Consider the following 19367-nt stretch of genomic DNA (forward strand, 5'->3'; position numbering starts at 1 on the left):
CCGCCCTCCCTGATAACTACACCTATATCGGAAGAAACAGAGTTGGAAGAGACGGAGGAGGGGTAGCAATTATTTTCAAAAAAATCTACCTCTGTAAATGGGAGGATCTTGATATACAGAATTGTGAAGCTGGCCTTTTCAAGCTCCTGCTATCACCTAACTTCACTCTCTCTGGTGCCCTCATTTATCTCCCCCCAGGCCCAGCCAGCCCGTGGGCTACCTCCCTTCCCGAGCACATTTCACCGCTTTTGCTGGATGCCACTAACTTTCTGCTCATTGGAGATCTCAACATTCACTTGAACAACACATGCTGCCCCACCAGTACCAACCTCATTCTGGATCTAGCAGCTTTAAATATCACTCTACATAACTCGGGCCCCACTCACAAGGCAGGGAACTTACTTGACCCTATTTTTTCTAACCTGGACACCATAACATGTAAGCCTTCCTTACCCATCCCCTGGTCAGATCATTGCATGGTGGAATTTTCTATAACAAGAGATCGGTCCTCCAAGACGCCAGCTATTCCCACAGGACCCAGGGTGACCAGAAACTGGAATAATCTGGATTCCAATAAATGTAATTCTTGTCTTGAAAACACCAGACCCTTCGTTACCATTACGAACATTGAGGATGAAGCGGCCATTCATGGCTGGCTCACTTCTGCCATCAATGAGTGCCTCCATCAAAGTCAGAAGAAGTATAATCTGCACCACCCACCCGCCCCGTGGTTTACCGACTCATTAAAAAGGGAAAAAACATTTGCAAAAACCTTGAGAGGAGATGGCGCACCCACTACGATCCCTGCGTTAGCAATTGTATAAATCTGCCTTAAACAAATATCACTCACTCTGCACCACAGCCAGGGCAGAATACGTCAACCGGACGATTCTAAATGCCCAAAATTGCCCCAAAGCACTTTTTAAAGTCGTACAGGAACTCTCGGGCGCTTCGTGCCAGCCGAAAGCTCCTTGTTTAGACGCCACTCAATGCAATACTCTGGCAGACTTTTTCATCTCCAAAATCGATAGCATCTATGCCGATTTTGGAAACCCTACCCCTACCCATCTTCCTTTTGAACAGCCCGCACTGGCTATCCCCAGTGAACCCGTGGCACTGGACCAAACACCTAGCAGTCCCGCTCTGCAGTTAACAACCTGGGACCCTCTTACTATCGCTACAGTGTATGATATTATTGGGAACATCAAATCAGGCTGTCCTAGGGATCCCATACCCCCACAAATTCTACGCGTCCTGGAACCCTCGGCCCTTAACCTGATTCTAGAACTACTCAATACATCCCTTGAAGAAGCTAAGGACCCCAAAACATGGAAACACGCAATCATAGTACCTCTGCTGAAAAAGGTGAATGCAGACCCAAAAAATCCATCTAATTTTCGTCCCATCTCACTCTTTCCGGTCTTCTCAAAAATTCTCGAAAAATATATCAATACGCAACTCACCAAATACACTGAATCTAGGAATATCCTCCATCCATCTCAGTCTGGTTTAAGATCAGGTTTTTCCACAGAATCTACACTCCTTGGTGTCTCTGAGACCATTCGATGCCAGGTTGACAAAGGGGAAACCGTGGCACTTATTTTACTCAACCTAAGTGCCGCATTTGATATGGTTTCCCATTCCATCCTTCTTAACACTCTCCAGTCATATGGCATCACTGGCTCAGCTCTGAAGTGGCTTGCTAGCTTTCTTTCGGATCGAACATTTCAAGTCTTTTCCACCACATCTGCTTCCAATACTCACAAATCTAAATATGGTGTCCCTCAGGGCTCCATCTTGAGTCCCCTACTTTTTAATCTGTATATTATACCTTTGGCCAAAATTGCGGAACTAGCTGGGCTTACCATTTATTCTTACGCTGATGACACTCAGATCATCTACTCACTCTCCGCGAACTCTCACTCTACTCCATCTTCCCTATGCTCAGGACTTAACAACATTGCCAAATGGATGCATGAAAACAAATTAAAACTTAACGGGGGGAAGACAGAACTCCTTCTGTTCGGCAACAACTTACCTTTGTGGAGATCCCATCACTGGCCGCCTCAAATGGGCCCTCTTCCCGCCCCTTCTAAAACTGCCCGCAACCTTGGCATTATCTTCGATGACCAGATGTCTATGAAGCAACATGCGGTCAGAGTTGCCTCCACTTGTGTAACCATCCTCAAGTGGCTCAAGAAGATAATATGGATGCTTCCTCAGGATACACAAAAAACCGTTGTCCAGGCCCTAATAACATCCAGACTGGACTATGGTAATATTCTTTACCTAGGTGCCTGTAAAGAGGTAACTCGTAAATTACAGATGGTGCAGAACATTGCGGTCAGGTTACTCTGAAAACTCCCTAAGAAATCTTCTACATCCATCCCTTTACGCAACTTTCATTGGCTCCGTATTGAGAGTCGCATAAAGTTCAAGGCCCTATGCTTTATGCACAGAATTAAAACAGGCAGGGCCCCACTGTATCTTCAAAAACGAGTCCAACAATACTGCCCTTCTCGCGTCCTCTGCTCTTCTTACCAGCACAAGTTTCAGGTACCCAGGATCAAAAAAGCCAGAATGGGCGGACCGTCCTTTGCGTACCTGGCCCCTTCCCTTTGGAACTCTCTTCCCCTTCACCTGCGCACAGAACCTAGCTATCTCAATTTCCACAAGGACGTAAAGACATGGTTATTTAATCAATAGGCTGTCTTTCTCAGTCCTGAGTCTCAAACCTGTTCGGTCCTCGGCCCTCATCCTGTTCCTAGCACCGGGAAACCTTCGGGTAGCTGTGCGCTCTACAAATTTAAATATAATAATAATAATAATAATAATAATAATAATAATAAAGATCAGAAACTGGATCATAAATTCAAAGTTCTTCCAAACCGGGGCCCCCAAAATTCTTTTGGCCCAAGGCCCCCAAAATCCTTAAGATGTCCCAGCTTATAGTGTGGTGTTCCGCATACATCATCAAATGCTATGTGCTCTCCAGGTTTAGCCTCTTAACCAGGAAAGTGTAAAGAAGGGAATGTTTTCCATGTCAAGTCAGTGTGAAATATGCAGAGACGTGTTTCATTCAGGCCTTAGGGCCTCTTGGCTTTTCAAGGTCGTCGAAATAATACAAAAAAGAGAAAGCGAATGGTCAGTACTAGGTTAGCCCAATACATCTTGGGTACCATGGAATGCTGTGCAGTGCCCTTGAACTATTGGGGTACTCTACTAACTGTCATTACACCATGTCTCTTATGTTGTCTTAATCAGAGTGCAGCTCATTCTAAGTTAAAAAACAAAAATGATTACCAGGACATAAGTAAGCAGACCGTAAGCTTGTTGACTTGTTAAACCCAATGGTCAAGGGTACCAGCTTCCATCTGCCCTTGCTCTTAAAGATCCACATCTAAAATCCAACTATCAGCTGACCTTAACATAAGCCGTGGTTATGGTGTGATTAGACACATAGACTGAGATCAATACCAATTTCCCCAAAATGATGAATGAGTGTGAACAGCTAGACTTTGTTCTACTTCATGCAACTCTAACCTCTCTATTACCCCTTTTCTGTTAATACAGTTGTGTAATCAAATACTCTGATGTGACTGTAATGCATCACTTCTGATGTTAACCAAAAATATCTGAAATAAATAATACGTAAATGCATCACTTCTGGTGTTAACCAAAACATCTGAAAGAAATAATACATATTATCCCTTTCCTACAATAATATCCACAAGTATAATGACATTATTTAAAGTTTGGTGGTCAATATTTAAAGTTGTCTGCTAGTTAGCATATATTTTACCCCAACACACCTACCACATGCCTCCTCCATGCCAAGTTGGAATTGAAGAACTGTCACCACTTACATGAGCTCTGAAAACTCCTACATCTTCAGATCTCAAAAATAACAAATTTATCAAATAAAAATTACAAATATTTCCCACATGAGACTTATTTCAGAGCCTGGGGTACACTTACATACTTACATTTTTTTTTGTCCAAATCCACCAGGTTTTGAATGGTGGTCTCAGGCACAAGGGCCGCTGGCCGGAATACCATTGGAGTAGCTGCCCAAGTGGGGCGCAAATTATAGTTACACTATGGAATGAGTAATTGTTACTTCAGATAACTATAACTGAAGAATTTCGGTGGTTTTGTTAATTTAAAACTATGTTTTAACTCACCTTTTCACCTAACTATAACATACTTTTAACCTTTGTTTTTTTCAGTGAATTAGTTTATACATAACATTGTAACAGAACAAATGTTTATTTGACAAGTAGCTGAATGCCATTAATTAGAACGAACCAGTGTCTTGGAAAGTTGCTTTTCTGTCTAGTACCTTACCTGATTTTTCAGACACTAGTAGAAGATGTGGTATCCTAGGTGGCTCATCGGAACGCAGTCTACATCTGAAGAGTGACGCCTCTGTTGCGTTTTTGATCTCAAACACCAGGTTCCTCATTTCAAACAGTAAGTTTAAAATAAGTTTGGAATCAGTCTTTATGGCCCTATAGTCAGATAATGGTTGCAGAATCCTGAATTGTTCACTTTCCAAGACAACCTGAGAAAGCTTTTGCAAAGTGATGCCATCTGGGTTTTCTTGTAGAGTCTTCAAAATTTCTTCTTTTAGAGCTTCACATTGGCCCCTTTAAAACATAGGAGAATTCATCACCTACTGATCTCACTGTATATATACACTGTAAAGACTATGTTAAGTAGAACAAAGTAGATGTTAGTCATTTCCTGTGTTACCTGTACTCTTAGTTATGTGCCTTCATTTCAAACTTAAAAGCTAGGCGCCACTTTGTTACAATACTTGGAATTCTGTCACTATTATGTATAGAGTGATCAAACATTCACGAGCCCCTGGATCTTCCTCTAAGGTTTCCTTGCACTTCCACCCTTAGTTGTTAAAGAGTAGGTTACCAATAGGGTGGCATTTTACATCGGTCAAATGTGAGAGGAAGAGGGTGAGCAATTGAGTAGTATGTGGCCACATATCCAAAAAGTGCAATGGTTATGATACCCAGTAGATAGTGATTCCTTACTTTTATGAACATCTTTCTACATCAGCAATAAGCAAGTACAATTGAAGGAATTACAGAAATAGATGGGTGGGGGGAGCAATAATGGCAACCATGGAAATAAATAGACCTGTGAACTACCTATCTAAACTCTTATAACTCACCTTAAGCATGTATCCAAGAAGAGGTGTTTTCAGACTGCATGTGTTATAGCCTCACAATTTCCCTACATGCCTGTATAATGACCCTTCAGCTTCACCACATTCCTTTTGTATTTATCGAAAGGCCATAGCTTTCCCCAGCTTAGAAATGGGCAACATGTTCTAATTGAATCGTCCTCGCCTCAAATATATATGAAACTCAGTTTAACAAGCCTGAGTTTGTCCTATTAAACAGAGACAAACTGAGTGCATCGCGCAGTAGGGATTCAACCGTATGAACTTAGATGGCATATACAACAGCCTTCCATCCTCTGATAACTTCCTGGTTTACCCAAAGACTGCTCTGTCTCCTTTAAGGACTATACAAACAATATACACAAGCAATAGGAATCCAGCTTCAATGCCTGTGCCAAATCAAGTCCTTCCTCCCGTCATTTAATTTGCAATCACCATGTCATGCCTTTATTCGTATTCAAATTTACAGAGGGCACACACAAGTCACTGGACTCCCAGAGTCCTTATTGATGCAAAATGGCTGTACATGCTTCAACTTGACTAATCAATATCTAAAGAAATTTGAAGTACATCTTCCCTTCCTAGAAGGATATGCATTTTCTAGATTGGGATTGCCAAAAACAGTTCCTGCATGGTATGGACTCAAAAGTCCATGCCGTGCAGGAACTGGGGTACATGCACACATGTACCCCATGGCCCTGTAGTGCCTCCTTTGTTTCCTTTCCACCTCGGCTTTAATTAAGGAGGAGCTGGCTATGAAAACCATGGCGGAGAGGAAACTTGCAATATGCTTGGCTGGACTATGGCGGTCCTCTCAAGCTTATTGCTGCCTCTACTCCACCATGCCACTGCCGGGGAAGGGCAGTTCCCTGGCGGCTGTGGGGGTGCAATGGCGGTCCGACCACCCTAGTTGTAATAGGGTGGGCGAATCGCCGGTGAAGAGGTGGTTGGACCACTACCACTGAGCCCCCGCAAGTCTAGCGGTCCTCAGACTGTCCGACTCATAATCAGACCATAAGTGTAAAGTACGCAACAAAAAGACAATTTTCCTTTCAGTCAGTGAACTACTTCATTCGACTTATTAAAATAAAGCCATAGAAGCACACAATAAAAAAGTAATAATTCATAAGCATATATCATAAAACTTTACAATAACCTGGAATATCTTGAAAACAGATCTTAAAAATGTTTGACAGCAGAATGTATAAAACACCAAGAGAATGAAATAGAAAATAATTTACATTGTCGCATATCTGTTTCTATCTCCAAGGCACTCTGAACAAAATTTGCCACAGCAACACATAGATCCATATTACACAATTGTTGCAAGAAGAGTAAGGCCACCTTATGAGATCTGATTTTAGATGAGTGTAAGATTGGGATCAGAAAACGTTTCTGTGCATGGGAATATAAGCAACAAAAAAATAATAAAGTGCATTGTGCTTTGTAAACCGGCATTATCACAAGTGCATCTTGGCAATGCCGAGCTCCAATCAACTTTCCTAGGAAATGCCACTAAAAGATGTAGCATATCAAAATGAAATCTTGTGAGATAAAGACAAAATTTCACATTAACAACCGACGTCATGTAAAATTTACAGCCCAAAGACGATGTGATTAATTTATAGTTAACACTGGAGCAAAGTTTGTCAAAATACGCCTGTTGAAGTCTACCTTGCCTTTCCTTGAACCACTTTTTCACCTGCAACACAGCATTTGCTTTTATATTCTCAGGATTAGAATAGCGCTTCGGGAAGCCTAAATTCGTGAAGCTAGATTTGATATAGTTGTTCCAGGGAATTCTCATAGCATTATCCAGGGAAAGGCAGTCACCAACACCTCCCTTGATAAGAGTGCTCCCGGATTTCCCCAGATTCTGAGCCAGTGAAATAAGGGTTCCAACTGTATTCTGTCCACTACGTGGGCCAGACCTGCCTCAGAATGGTACATAAAAGATGGAGTAGATTGAGGGACTGCCAAGACACCAGCTCTGTAGGTCACCAAAGAGATATACTTGCTTTTATAAATATTGATTGTGTCTTGCACTGACTCCACAGCTCTTTGACATTGAGTAGCCCTGATATTATATAACCTGTGCAAATTTAGATTAATATTCCAAAGGAAAACCTAGATTTTAACCCTAAGAATTTCCGACTCACCCAAAATAAAATGCTTGTTTTGGTATTTTTGGGACCAATAGTCATTGTAGGAAGGTAGATCCCTGACTATGGTTGCCCCCAACTTTTTGCCTGGTGTTTTGCTGGTTTTCTGACTTAGTTGACCTGGGGCCCTGCTATTCAGGACCCCAGGCCTACTGCTCTCTCTGTAAAATGGATTCCATGTACCTTAGGTGCATATCTAATTGGATACTGAGTCACCTTATCAGTCCCTGTACAGTGTACCTTAGGTACCCAGGGCATAGGTGTACCCTGGGCCTACCAGGGGCTGCAGCATGTATTATGCCACCCCTGGCTGGCCATCCAGATCTGACACAACTGGCTGCACGACAGCTGGGGCAAGGTGGTGTAATCACCCTTTGCTTTAGATATAGTATACCTATATCTAACCCTAAAATGGACACATGTATTCCTATCAGTCACTCCTATGGCAGGCCTTATCAATCCTGAAGGCAGAGTGCTTGGAATAATGTGAGATGGTGCTCTGGCATGAGCTGAGCCCGTTTGCAGCTTGCGGAACCAAGTCCTAATAGCTGTTCCATGATAACGCATACCATATACTCTTAAGTGCATTATAATCCTCGCGGTTATATGCCAACTCTGGTATCGCTTTATCAAAACATGTCGAGTAAGGTGTCATACGAATTGGAATACTAACCCCTCGCCAATTCTGGCGACGGGGTTAGCATTCCACCCTTCTAGAGGGACACGACATGTATGTAGGTGTAACCCCGGTTAAAGTTAACTCAAGCCTCAGCTCCACAAAATGGATGCTGCCACCGAGACACAAGTCTGCCCTCCTGCTGCTGGGAGTCCTTCCAGCAACGGAGGCCTGGACAAAGGGTTTCCTGTCAGGGGCGGTGCCAGCACCATCCCAGACAGGGTTTTGTGTATCCCAGGTAGGCAGGGCTTTAGAGGAAGGTGACTGCAAGTGGCACCCCGGTGCTCACTGTGCATAGGCCGGCTTGAACCAGTTCCAGGGGCACTCCAGCCCTGATCTGGGGAAAAGCCCGCCAAAGGAGAGGGGTGTAACCACCCCCCTCCTAGTACCACCCATAGGGCAGGACTTAGTCGCGTGCCAGCCCCCTTTCCCAGGATAAAGGTAGGAGCAGGCCCCCTTCCAAATTAGATCATCTTTGAATCCTGAACCGACTTTCCACGAAAGGAACTCAAGACTCTTCTCAAGATTTCTCCATTGTGACTAAGGAGTAGTCACCCTGCAGCAGCAGGCACCATCCAAGCATCGCGGTCTGCTGTAAGTCTCTCCTCCGGATCAAGACTGCCCAGCTCGACGAGAACCGGCTTCCCTGGCACCTCTGACCTCTACCTGCATCTTCAGCCCAGCTGAGACCCGTGGGTGTGACCTCGAGGGACCGGCCATCTTCAAGACTGCACGACGCTTGCCCAGCACGACTCCCGAGTGACCCTCGACCGAGTGCTTTGGGGTAAGAGAAGCCCCAACCCTGAGCAGCTCCAGCACCGAAGTTCAGCCCCCTTGCATCCACGAGATCTGCGTGGGGCCCTTCTGCTCTTTGCTGCTCACCGCGTTGTCCAGGTCACTTGCCCGTTGGCTAGTGGCCCCCTGACGACGAACTTCGACGACAAACACCGCTGGTCTGGTTGCTCCAGACTGGCCCTTGCTTCCCTCCAACAGAGGAGCACCCTGGAACCTCCTGGTCCACTCCAGACGCCATTTTAAGTCCACCGCGTGGGCTTGCATTTGCCAAGACTTGTTGCCCCAATCCTGGGTCAGCGACGTCGACAGCAGATATCTTCGTGGGACAGCTCGCACCTCCATCCTGGTCGCCGACAACGCCTCCTGGTCCGAGAGACTGCAGAGTCCAGCAGCGCCCACTCACCTGGTCGAGGTGACTTCGTCCGGTGCCACTCTGGTGCCCACCTAAATCACTGGCTAGTGATTCAGAACTTGGTCCCCTCTGCTTACAGGTCTTCCTCTTCCCCGATCCAGGCTTGGATCCCCAAGAACTTCTTCACTGGTCGCCTGCCAGCAACTTCTTCCTTCAGGCTCCTGGTTCATCAACGAAGAAACCCGACGACATTTGAACCCTATGCAGCCGCAGCCCCTGGGCTAGGTAAACCGAGTACTCCGGTGCTCCAGCGTAGACCAACTCTCTAAGTGTCTAGATCCACTTTTGTTTTTGACCTACCTTGTCGAGTTCTCCCGAAAACACTAACTTTGCTTTTACTAGCCTCCATAGACTTTTTCCCGCCTTACGCGTGAGAGTTCCCACTCTGCACACGATGTCCCTAGGCCTCCTGCTTGTAATCTAAAGGTTCAGTAGTCCAGTCCTAGCGATCCTAAAGCCTATGAGAATAGTTACTTACCTGCTAGTAATTCGCATTCCACTTTTGTAGTATATGGTTTTTCGTGCCCCTCGGGCATTTGTGTAAATTGTGCGACTTTAAGTATTTCTTTAAGAGTTTTGTTGTGTGTTTAGCTCCCTGTCTCATAAAGAGCCAGGGTAGTCTTGTTATAAATAAATATACTTTATTTTTCATAACAACTTGTGTGGTGTCCTTTCACTTGGTGTTCAAAGGGTAAATGTGATGGTAAAACAGCTGGCTTAACACGCCCTCTAGAGTTTAGCCTAAAGACTGCACGTGTCCATGCTACTAGGATAGCTGGTCTATCAGGTTGACTTACAACCAATCATCAATAAGGGTCGTTTGGAATGATACATAGTGATCACTAGAACAGTGAGCACTGCATATCAGGCCAACTTCTCACAGTCATTACAAAAGATTTGTTAAGATCAGGATTAAGGTCCACCCTCCCAAAAAATTATAAAAGGCATCTAGGAGGATTTGCAGACCATTTGCTGTTCTCAAAATTAGCACCGCATCATCCATGTACATTAACACTGGTAAAATACTGGATTTCATTTTGATGAATTATTTCCCTATTTTGCCTAGATGATATTCTAGGTCATGGGTACTCACAAACTTTCTCTCGGGCGCCAAATTTACAGTGTGGTTTGTGTCCGAGGGCCGCACCAGTGGGGGTGGGGTCAGTGGGGGAGGTGGCGGGGCTAGAGCAACAAAAAAAACTGACAATGAGGTTGATCACTGGTCCCTGCAGCGGACGCCCTCGTCCACTGAGCCACGAGACCCGGCATACACACAACTCTCTCTTGCTCTGTTTCTCTCTTTCTCGCTCTCCCTCACTGTCTCCCTCACTCTGTCTCCCTTTCCCTCACTCTCCCTCTGTCTCCCTCTCCCTCCCTCACTCTCCCTCTCTCCACCCCACCCTCACATTCTCTCTCTCCCTCCCTCTACCACTCCCCCTCCCGCCTCCCTCTCCCTCCCTCCCTCCCTCTCCATCTGTCTCCCTTTCCCTCCTTCCCTCTCCGTCATCTCACCCTGCCTGTGTGTGTCCGGGCTGAGACAGCTTCCGATTTGCGTGTTAATGAGGCTGTGCTGTAATTCACCTTTTAGCGCCGCAGCTCCTCTCTGACTATGGCTGGCCCCCACAGAGCAGCAGAGTCTCCGAGTCACACTGGTAGATGTCTGAAAGGTCCGTGGGCCACCAGGGAAGGCTTGCCGGGCCGCTGGCGGACCTGCGGGCCGTACTATGAGTACCCATGTTCTAGGTCGTTAATGTAAATAAGAAACACTAAAGGGGCCACCACAAAGCCTTGCCTGACCCCTGATTATTGGGGAGAGTTCACCATCTGTTGCATATCTGACCCTAGCTATGGTATCCCAATATATCCTTTGGACTAAACCAATTACAGTCTGATCGATTCCCATCCTTGCCATAATGTCCCATAGCTTTACTCTGTTTACCAAGTCAAAGATGTAGGAGAGGTAAATGAAACCCTTCCTGGCCTTGACATATTTACCAATAATCAGCTTGACATCTAGGCGGTGTTCCCATGTCTACCCCTGGGCAAAACCCGTACAGCACTCTCGACAGGGCCTAGTTTTCATCCAACTAAACCTCCAGTTTGGCTGCGAGGATCCTTCCTAGTTTTGTGAGGGAGCTGTCCAGAAGGGAAATAGGGCGATAACAAGATGGTGAATGTTTGTCCCCTTTTTCAAAGATGATGACAACTACCACTTCCCTCCCCAATGGAATGAGTTCGCGCTTTATGATAGCCTGCGGGCCGTACTATGAGTACCCATGTTCTAGGTCGTTAATGTAAATAAGAAACACTAAAGGGGCCACCACAAAGCCTTGCCTGACCCCTAGTAAGGATTTGATTATTGGGGAGAGTTCACCATCTGTTGCATATCTGACCCTAGCTATGGTATCCCAATATATCCTTTGGACTAAACCAATTACAGTCTGATCGATTCCCATCCTTACCATAATGTCCCATAGCTTTACTCTGTTTACCAACTCAAAGATGTAGGAGAGGTAAATGAAACCCTTCCTGGCCTTGACATATTTACCAATAATCAGCTTGACATCTAGGCGGTGTTCCCATGTCTACCCCTGGGCAAAACCCGTACAGCACTCTCGACAGGGCCTAGTTTTCGTCCAACTAAACCTCCAGTTTGGCTGCGAGGATCCTTCCTAGTTTTGTGAGGGAGCTGTCCAGAAGGGAAATAGGGCGATAACAAGATGGTGAATGTTTGTCCCCTTTTTCAAAGATGATGACAACTACCACTTCCCTCCCCGATGGAATGAGTTCGCGCTTTATGATAGCCTTAAAAACATTTGTCAAATTTGGAGCCCAAAGTGCAACGTTATCGTTAAAAAGATCGAAAGGCACTCCATCTGTTTCAGTAAAGTTGGTATACATCTCCAAAGTACAGCCTCCTTCTATATTAGCGGTACAAAAGGGGGTGGTGATGGACGGAGCATCTGAACCAATCAAACACTCACACCCAGTCAAAAGATCTGGGTTTGATCCATCACCGTTCTTTAGCCCACTCTGCCACCCCAGTTCAGACATGGCTATATGCAAATCAGTCTGACCCTGTGCCTCATGGGAACAGTCCAGCCCGAACTGCCAAGCCATGCCTTCCCTGGACCGGAAAAAAGCTTCCGAGGACCGGTTTCTGGCATTACAGCCGTCTTCAGCCTGGCTTGCTTGAATCCAGTGGCAAAGTGAGCAAGGGACTCACGTCTGAGCATACCCTGCCACACTTATGGCGGCCAAAGCGGTACAAAGGGGGTGGTGATGGACAGGGCATCTGAACCAATCAAACACTCACACCCAGTTAAAAGATCTGGGTTTGATCCATCACCGTTCTTTAGCCCACTCTGCCACCCCAGTTCAGACATGGCTATATGCAAATCAGTCTGACCCTGTGCCTCATGGGAACAGTCCAGCCCGAACTGCCAAGTCATACTTTCCCTGGACCGGAAACAAGCTTCCGAGGACCGGTTTCTGGCATTACAGCCGTCTTCAGCCCGGCTTGCTTGAATCCAGTGGCAAAGTGAGCAAAGGACTCACGTCTGAGCATACCCTGCCACACTTATGGAGGCCAAAGCGGTACAAAAGGGGGTGGTGATGGACGGAGCATCTGAACCAATCAAACACTCACACCCAGTCAAAAGATCTGGGTTTGATCCAACACCGTTCTTTAGCCCACTCTGCCACCCCAGTTCAGACATGGCTATATGCAAATCAGTCTGACCCTGTGCCTCATGGGAACAGTCCAGCCCGAACTGCCAAGCCATGCCTTCCCTGGACCGGAAACAAGATTCCGAGGACCGGTTTCTGGCATTACAGCCGTCTTCAGCCCGGCTTGCTTGAATCCAGTGGCAAAGTGAGCAAGGGACTCACGTCTGAGCATACCCTGCCACACTTATGGCGGCCAAAGTAGTACAAAAGGGGGTGGTGATGGACGGAGCATCTGAACCAATCAAACACTCACACCCAGTGAAAAGATCTGGGTTTGATCCATCACCGTTCTTTAGCCCACTGTGCCACCCCAGTTCAGACATGGCTATATGCAAATCAGTCTGACTTCTGTCCATCAACTGTGTTTTTTGCAATTTTCACCCCGAGTGGGCTGGGTATGCTCAGACGTGAGTCCCAGGCTCTCCACACCACTGGAGTCAAGCTATCCAGGCTGATGAAGGCTGATAGCCAGAAACCGGTCCTTGGATGCTTGATTCCGGTCTGGGAAAGACATGGCTTGGTATTTCGGACTGGACTGTTCCCATGAGGCACAGGGTCAGAGCTGATTTGCATATAGCCAGTGTCTAACCCAGGGTGGTGTGGAGTGCAAAAAAAACGATGGATTTAGGCCCAGATCCTTGTACTGGGGTGAATGTATGACATTGTTCTACATTCTGTCCATCAACTGTGTTTTTTGCAATTTTCACCCCGAGTAGGCTGGGTATGCTCAGACGTGAGTCCCAGGCTCTCCACACCACTGGAGTCAAGCTATCCAGGCTGATGAAGGCTGATAGCTAGAAACCGGTCCTTGGATGCTTGATTCTGGTCTGGGAAAGACATGGCTTGGTAGTTCGGACTGGACTGTTCCCAAGAGGCACAGGGTCAGAGCTGATTTGCATATAGCCAGTGTCTAACCCAGGGTGGTGTGGAGTGCAAAAAAAGATGGATTTAGGCCCAGATCCTTGTACTGGGTGAATGTATGACATTGTTCTACATTCTGTCCATCAACTGTGTTTTTTGCAATTTTCACCCCGAGTGGGCTGGGTATGCTCAGACGTGAGTCCCAGGCTCTCCACACCACTGGAGTCAAGCTATCCAGGCTGTTGAAGGCTGATAGCCAGAAACCCGTCCTTGGATGCTTGATTCCGGTCTGGGAAAGACATGGCTTGGTAGTTCGGACTGGACTGTTCCCATGAGGCACAGGGTCAGAGCTGATTTGCATATAGCCAGTGTCTAACCCAGGGTGGTGTAGAGTTTAAAAAAATGATGGATTCAGGCCCAGATCCTTGTACTGGGGTGAATGTATGACCTTGTTCTACATTCTGTCCATCAACTGTGTTTTTTGCAATTTTCACCCCGAGTGGGCTGGGTATGCACAGACGTGAGTCCCAGGCTCTCCACACCACTGGAGTCAAGCTATCCAGGCTGATGAAGGCTGATAGCCAGAAACCGGTCCTTGGATGCTTGGTTCCGGTCTGGGAAAGACATGACTTGGTAGTTCGGACTGGACTGTTCCCATGAGGCACAGGGTCAGAGCTGATTTGCATATAGCCAGTGTCTAACCCAGGGTGGTGTGGAGTGCAAAAAAACGATGGATTTAGGCCCAGATCATTGTACTGGGGTGAATGTATGACATTGTTCTACATTCTGTCCATCAACTGTGTTTTTTGCAATTTTCACCCCGAGTGGGCTGGGTATGCTCAGACGTGAGTCCCAGGCTCTCCACACCACTGGAATCAAGCTATCCAGGCTTATGAAGGCTGATAGCCAGAAACCGGTCCTTGGATGCTTGATTCCGGTCTGGGAAAGACATGGCTTGGTAGTTCGGACTGGACTGTTCCCAAGAGGCACAGGGTCAGAGCTGATTTGCATATAGCCAGTGTCTAACCCAGGGTGGTGTGGAGTGCAAACAAATGATGGATTTAGGCCCAGATCCTTGTACTGGGGTGAATGTATGACATTTTTCTACATTCTGTCATTCAACTGTGTTTTTTGCAATTTTCACCCCGAGTGGGCTGGGTATGCTCAGACGTGAGTCCCAGGCTTTCCACACCACTGGAGTCAAGCTATCCAGGCTGATGAAGGCTGATAGCCAGAAACCGGTCCTTGGATGCTTGATTCCGGTTTGGGAAAGACATGGCTTGGTAGTTCGGACTGGACTGTTCCCATGAGGCACAGGGTCAGAGCTGATTTGCATATAGCCAGTGTCTAACCCAGGGTGGTGTGGATTGCAAAAAAAGCGATGGATTTAGGCCCAGATACTTGTACTGGGGTAAGTGTATGACATTGTTCTACATTCTGTCCATCAACTGTGTTTTTTGCAATTTTCACCCCGAGTGGGCTGGGTATGCTCAGACGTGAGTCCCAGGCTCTCCACTCCACTGGAGTCAAGCTATCCAGGCTGATGAAGGCTGATAGCCAGAAACCCGTCCTTGGATGCTTGATTCCGGTCTGGGAAATACATGACTTGGTAGTTCGGACTGGACTGTTCCCATGAGGTACAGGGTCAAAGCTGATTTGCATATAGCCAGTGTCTAACCCAGGGTGGTGTGGAGTGCAAAAAAACGATGGATTTAGGCCCAGATCCTTGTACTGGGGTGAATGTATGGCATTGTTCTACATTTTGTCCATCAACTGTGTTTTTTGCCATTTTCACCCCGAGTGGGCTGGGTGTGCTCAGACGTGAGTCCCAGGCTCTCAACACCACTGGAGTCAAGCTATCCAGGCTGATGAAGGCTGATAGCCAGAAACCGGTCCTTGGATGCTTGATTCTGGTCTGGGAAAGACATGGCTTGGTAGTTCGGACTGGACTGTTCCCATGAGGCACAGGGTCAGAGCTGATTTGCATATAGCCAGTGTCTAACCCAGGGTGGTGTGGAGTGCAAAAAAATGATGGATTTAGGCCCAGATTCTTGTACTGGGGTGAATGTATGACATTGTTCTAGATTCTGTCCATCAACTGTGTTTTTTGCAATTTTCACCCCGAGTGGGCTGGGTATGCTCAGACGTGAGTCCCAGGCTCTCGACACCACTGGAGTCAAGCTATCCAGGCTGATGAAGGCTGATAGCCAGAAACCGGTCCTTGGATGCTTGATTCCGGTCTGGGAAAGACATGGCTTGGTGGTTTGGACTGCACTGTTCCCATGAGGCACAGGGTCAGAGCTGATTTGCATATAGCCAGTGTCTAACCCAGGATGGTGTGGAGTGCAAAAAAACGATGTATTTAGGGCCCAGATCCTTGTACTGGGGTGAATGTATGACATTCTTCTACATTCTGACCATCAACTGTGTTTTTTGCAATTTTCACCCAGAGTGGGCTGGGTATGCTCAGACGTGAGTCCCAGGCTCTCCTCACCACTGGAGTCAAGCTATCCAGACTGATGAAGGCTGATAGCCAGAAACCCGTCTTTGGATGCTTGATTCCGGTCTGGGAAAGACATGGCTTGGTAGTTCGGCTGGACTGTTCCCATGAGGCACAAGGTCAGAGCTGATTTGCATATAGCCAGTATCTAACCCAGGGTGGTGTGGAGTGCAAAGAAACGATGGATTTAGGCCCAGATCCTTGTACTGGGGTGAATGTATGACATTCTTCTACATTCTGACCATCAACTGTGTTTTTTGCAATTTTCACCCAGAGTGGGCTGGGTATGCTCAGACGTGAGTCCCAGGCTCTCCACACCACTGGAGTCAAGCTATCCAGACTGATGAAGGCTGATAGCCAGAAACCCGTCTTTGGATGCTTGATTCCGATCTGGGAAAGACATGACTTGGTAGTTCGGACTGTACTGTTCCCATGAGGCACAGAGTCAGAGCTGATTTGCATATAGCCAGTGTCTAACCCAGGGTGGTGTGGAGTGCAAAAAAACGATGGATTTAGGCCCAGATCCTTGTACTGGGGTGAATGTATGACATTCTTCTACATTCTGTCCATCAACTGTGTTTTTTGCAATTTTCACCCCGAGTGGGCTGGGTATGCTCAGACGTGAGTCCCAGGCTCTCCACACCACTGGAGTCAAGCTTTCCAGGCTGATGAAGGCTGATAGCCAGAAACCCGTCCTTGGATACTTGATTCCGGTCTGGGAAAGACATGGCTTGGTAGTTCGGACTGGACTGTTCCCATGAGGCACAGGGTCAGAGCTGATTTGCATATAGCCAGTGTCTAACCCAGGGTGGTGTGGAGTGCAAAAAAACGATGGATTTAGGCCCAGATCCTTGTACTGGGGTGAATGTATGACATTGTTCTACATTCTGTCCATCAACTGTGTTTTTTGCAATTTTCACCCCGAGTGGGCTGGGTATGCTCAGACGTGAGTCCCAGGCTCTCCACACCACTGGAGTCAAGCTATCCAGGCTGATGAAGGCTGATAGCCAGAAACCGGTCCTTGGATGCTTGATTCCGGTGTGCGAAAGACATGGCTTGGTAGTTCGGCTGGACTGTTCCCATGAGGCACAAGTTCAGAGCTGATTTGCATATAGCCAGTGTCTAACCCAGGGTGGTGTGGAGTGCAAAGAAACGATGAATTTAGGCCCAGATCCTTGTACTGGGGTGAATGTATGACATTCTTCTACATTCTGTCCATCAACTGTGTTTTTTGCAATTTTCACCCAGAGTGGGCTGGGTATGCTCAGACGTGAGTCCCAGGCTCTCCACACCACTGGAGTCAAGCTATCCAGGCTAATGAAGGCTGATAGCCAGAAACCCGTCTTTGGATGCTTGATTCCGATCTGGGAAAGACATGACTTGGTAGTTCGGACTGGACTGTTCCCATGAGGCACAGAGTCAGAGCTGATTTGCATATAGCCAGTGTCTAACCCAGGGTGGTGTGGAGGGCAATAAAACGATGGATTTAGGCCCAGATCCTTGTACTGGGGTGAATGTATGACATTCTTCTACTTTCTGTCCATCAACTGTGTTTTTTGCAATTTTCACCCCGAGTGGGCTGGGTATGCTCAGACGTGAGTCCCAGGCTCTCCACACCACTGGAGTCAAGCTTTCCAGGCTGATGAAGGCTGATAGCCAGAAACCCGTCCTTGGATACTTGATTCCGGTCTGGGAAAGACATGGCTTGGTAGTGCGGACTGGACTGTTCCCATGAGGCACAGGGTCAGAGCTGATTTGCATATAGCCAGTGTCTAACCCAGGGTGGTGTGGAGTGCAAAAAAACTATGGATTTAGGCCCAGATCCTTGTACTGGGGTGAATGTATGACATTGTTCTACATTCTGTCCATCAACTGTGTTTTTTGCAATTTTCACCCCGAGTGGGCTGGGTATGCTCAGACGTGAGTCCCAGGCTCTCCACACCACAGGAGTCAAGCTATCCTGGCTGATGAAGGCTGATAGCCAGAAACCCGTCCTTGGATGCTTGATTCCGATCTGGGAAAGACATGACTTGGTAGTTCGGACTGGACTGTTCCCATGAGGCACAGAGTCAGAGCTGATTTGCATATAGCCAGTGTCTAACCCAGGGTGGTGTGGAGTGCAAAAAAATGATGGATTTAGGCCCAGATCCTTGTACTGGGGTGAATGTATGACATTCTTCTACATTCTGTCCATCAACTGTGTTTTTTGCAATTTTCACCCCGAGTGGGCTGGGTATGCTCAGACGTGAGCCCCAGGCTCTCCACACCACTGGAGTCAAGCTATCCAGGCTGATGAAGGCTGATAGCCAGAAACCCGTCCTTGGATACTTGATTCCGGTCTGGGAAAGACATGGCTTGGTAGTTCGGACTGGACTGTTCCCATGAGGCACAGGGTCAGAGCTGATTTGCATATAGCCAGTGTCTAACCCAGGGTGGTGTGGAGTGCAAAAAAACGATGGATTTAGGCCCAGATCCTTGTACTGGGGTGAATGTATGACATTGTTCTACATTCTGTCCATCAACTGTGTTTTTTGCAAGTTTCACCCTGAGTGGGCTGGGTATGCTCAGACGTGAGTCCCAGGCTCTCCACACCACTGGAGTCAAGCTATCCAGGCTGATGAAGGCTGATAGCCAGAAACCGGTCCTTGGATGCTTGATTCCGGTCTGGGAAAGACATGGCTTGGTAGTTCGGACTGGACTGTTCCCATGAGGCACAGGGTCAGAGCTGATTTGCATATAGCCTGTGTCTAACCCAGGGTGGTGTGGAGTGCAAATAAACGATGGATTTAGGCCCAGATCCTTGTACTGGGGTGAATGTATGACCTTGTTCGACATTCTGTCCATCAACTGTGTTTTTTGCAATGTTCACCCCGAGTGGGCTGGGTATGCACAGATGTGAGTCCCAGGCTCTCCACACCACTGGAGTCAAGCTATCCAGGCTGATGAAGGCTGATAGCCAGAAACCGGTCCTTGGATGCTTGATTCCGGTCTGAGAAAGACATGGCTTGGTAGTTCGGCTGGACTGTTCC

General features: G+C 47.1%; 1 protein-coding gene across 8 annotated transcripts in view; it reads right to left on the minus strand.

Annotated features, from left to right (window-relative positions):
• The window catches only part of LOC144770438 (uncharacterized), a 776993-nt gene that overhangs the window by 675908 nt on the left and 81718 nt on the right, over nucleotides 1-19367 (minus strand). For 7 of the 8 annotated variants that reach the window (XM_078654952.1, XM_078654949.1, XM_078654950.1 and 4 more), the window contains exon 3: nucleotides 4348-4649. The exons of the other annotated variant lie outside the window; for it this stretch is intronic. In XM_078654952.1, coding sequence (XP_078511078.1) covers nucleotides 4348-4649 — 302 coding nt within the window. The remainder of the gene's footprint in view (nucleotides 1-4347; nucleotides 4650-19367) is intronic. 8 annotated transcript variants of the gene reach the window in all.

Source organism: Lissotriton helveticus, chromosome 7, assembly GCF_964261635.1.
Source record: "Lissotriton helveticus chromosome 7, aLisHel1.1, whole genome shotgun sequence".
In the NCBI taxonomy this organism is placed as follows: Eukaryota; Metazoa; Chordata; class Amphibia; order Caudata; family Salamandridae; genus Lissotriton; species Lissotriton helveticus.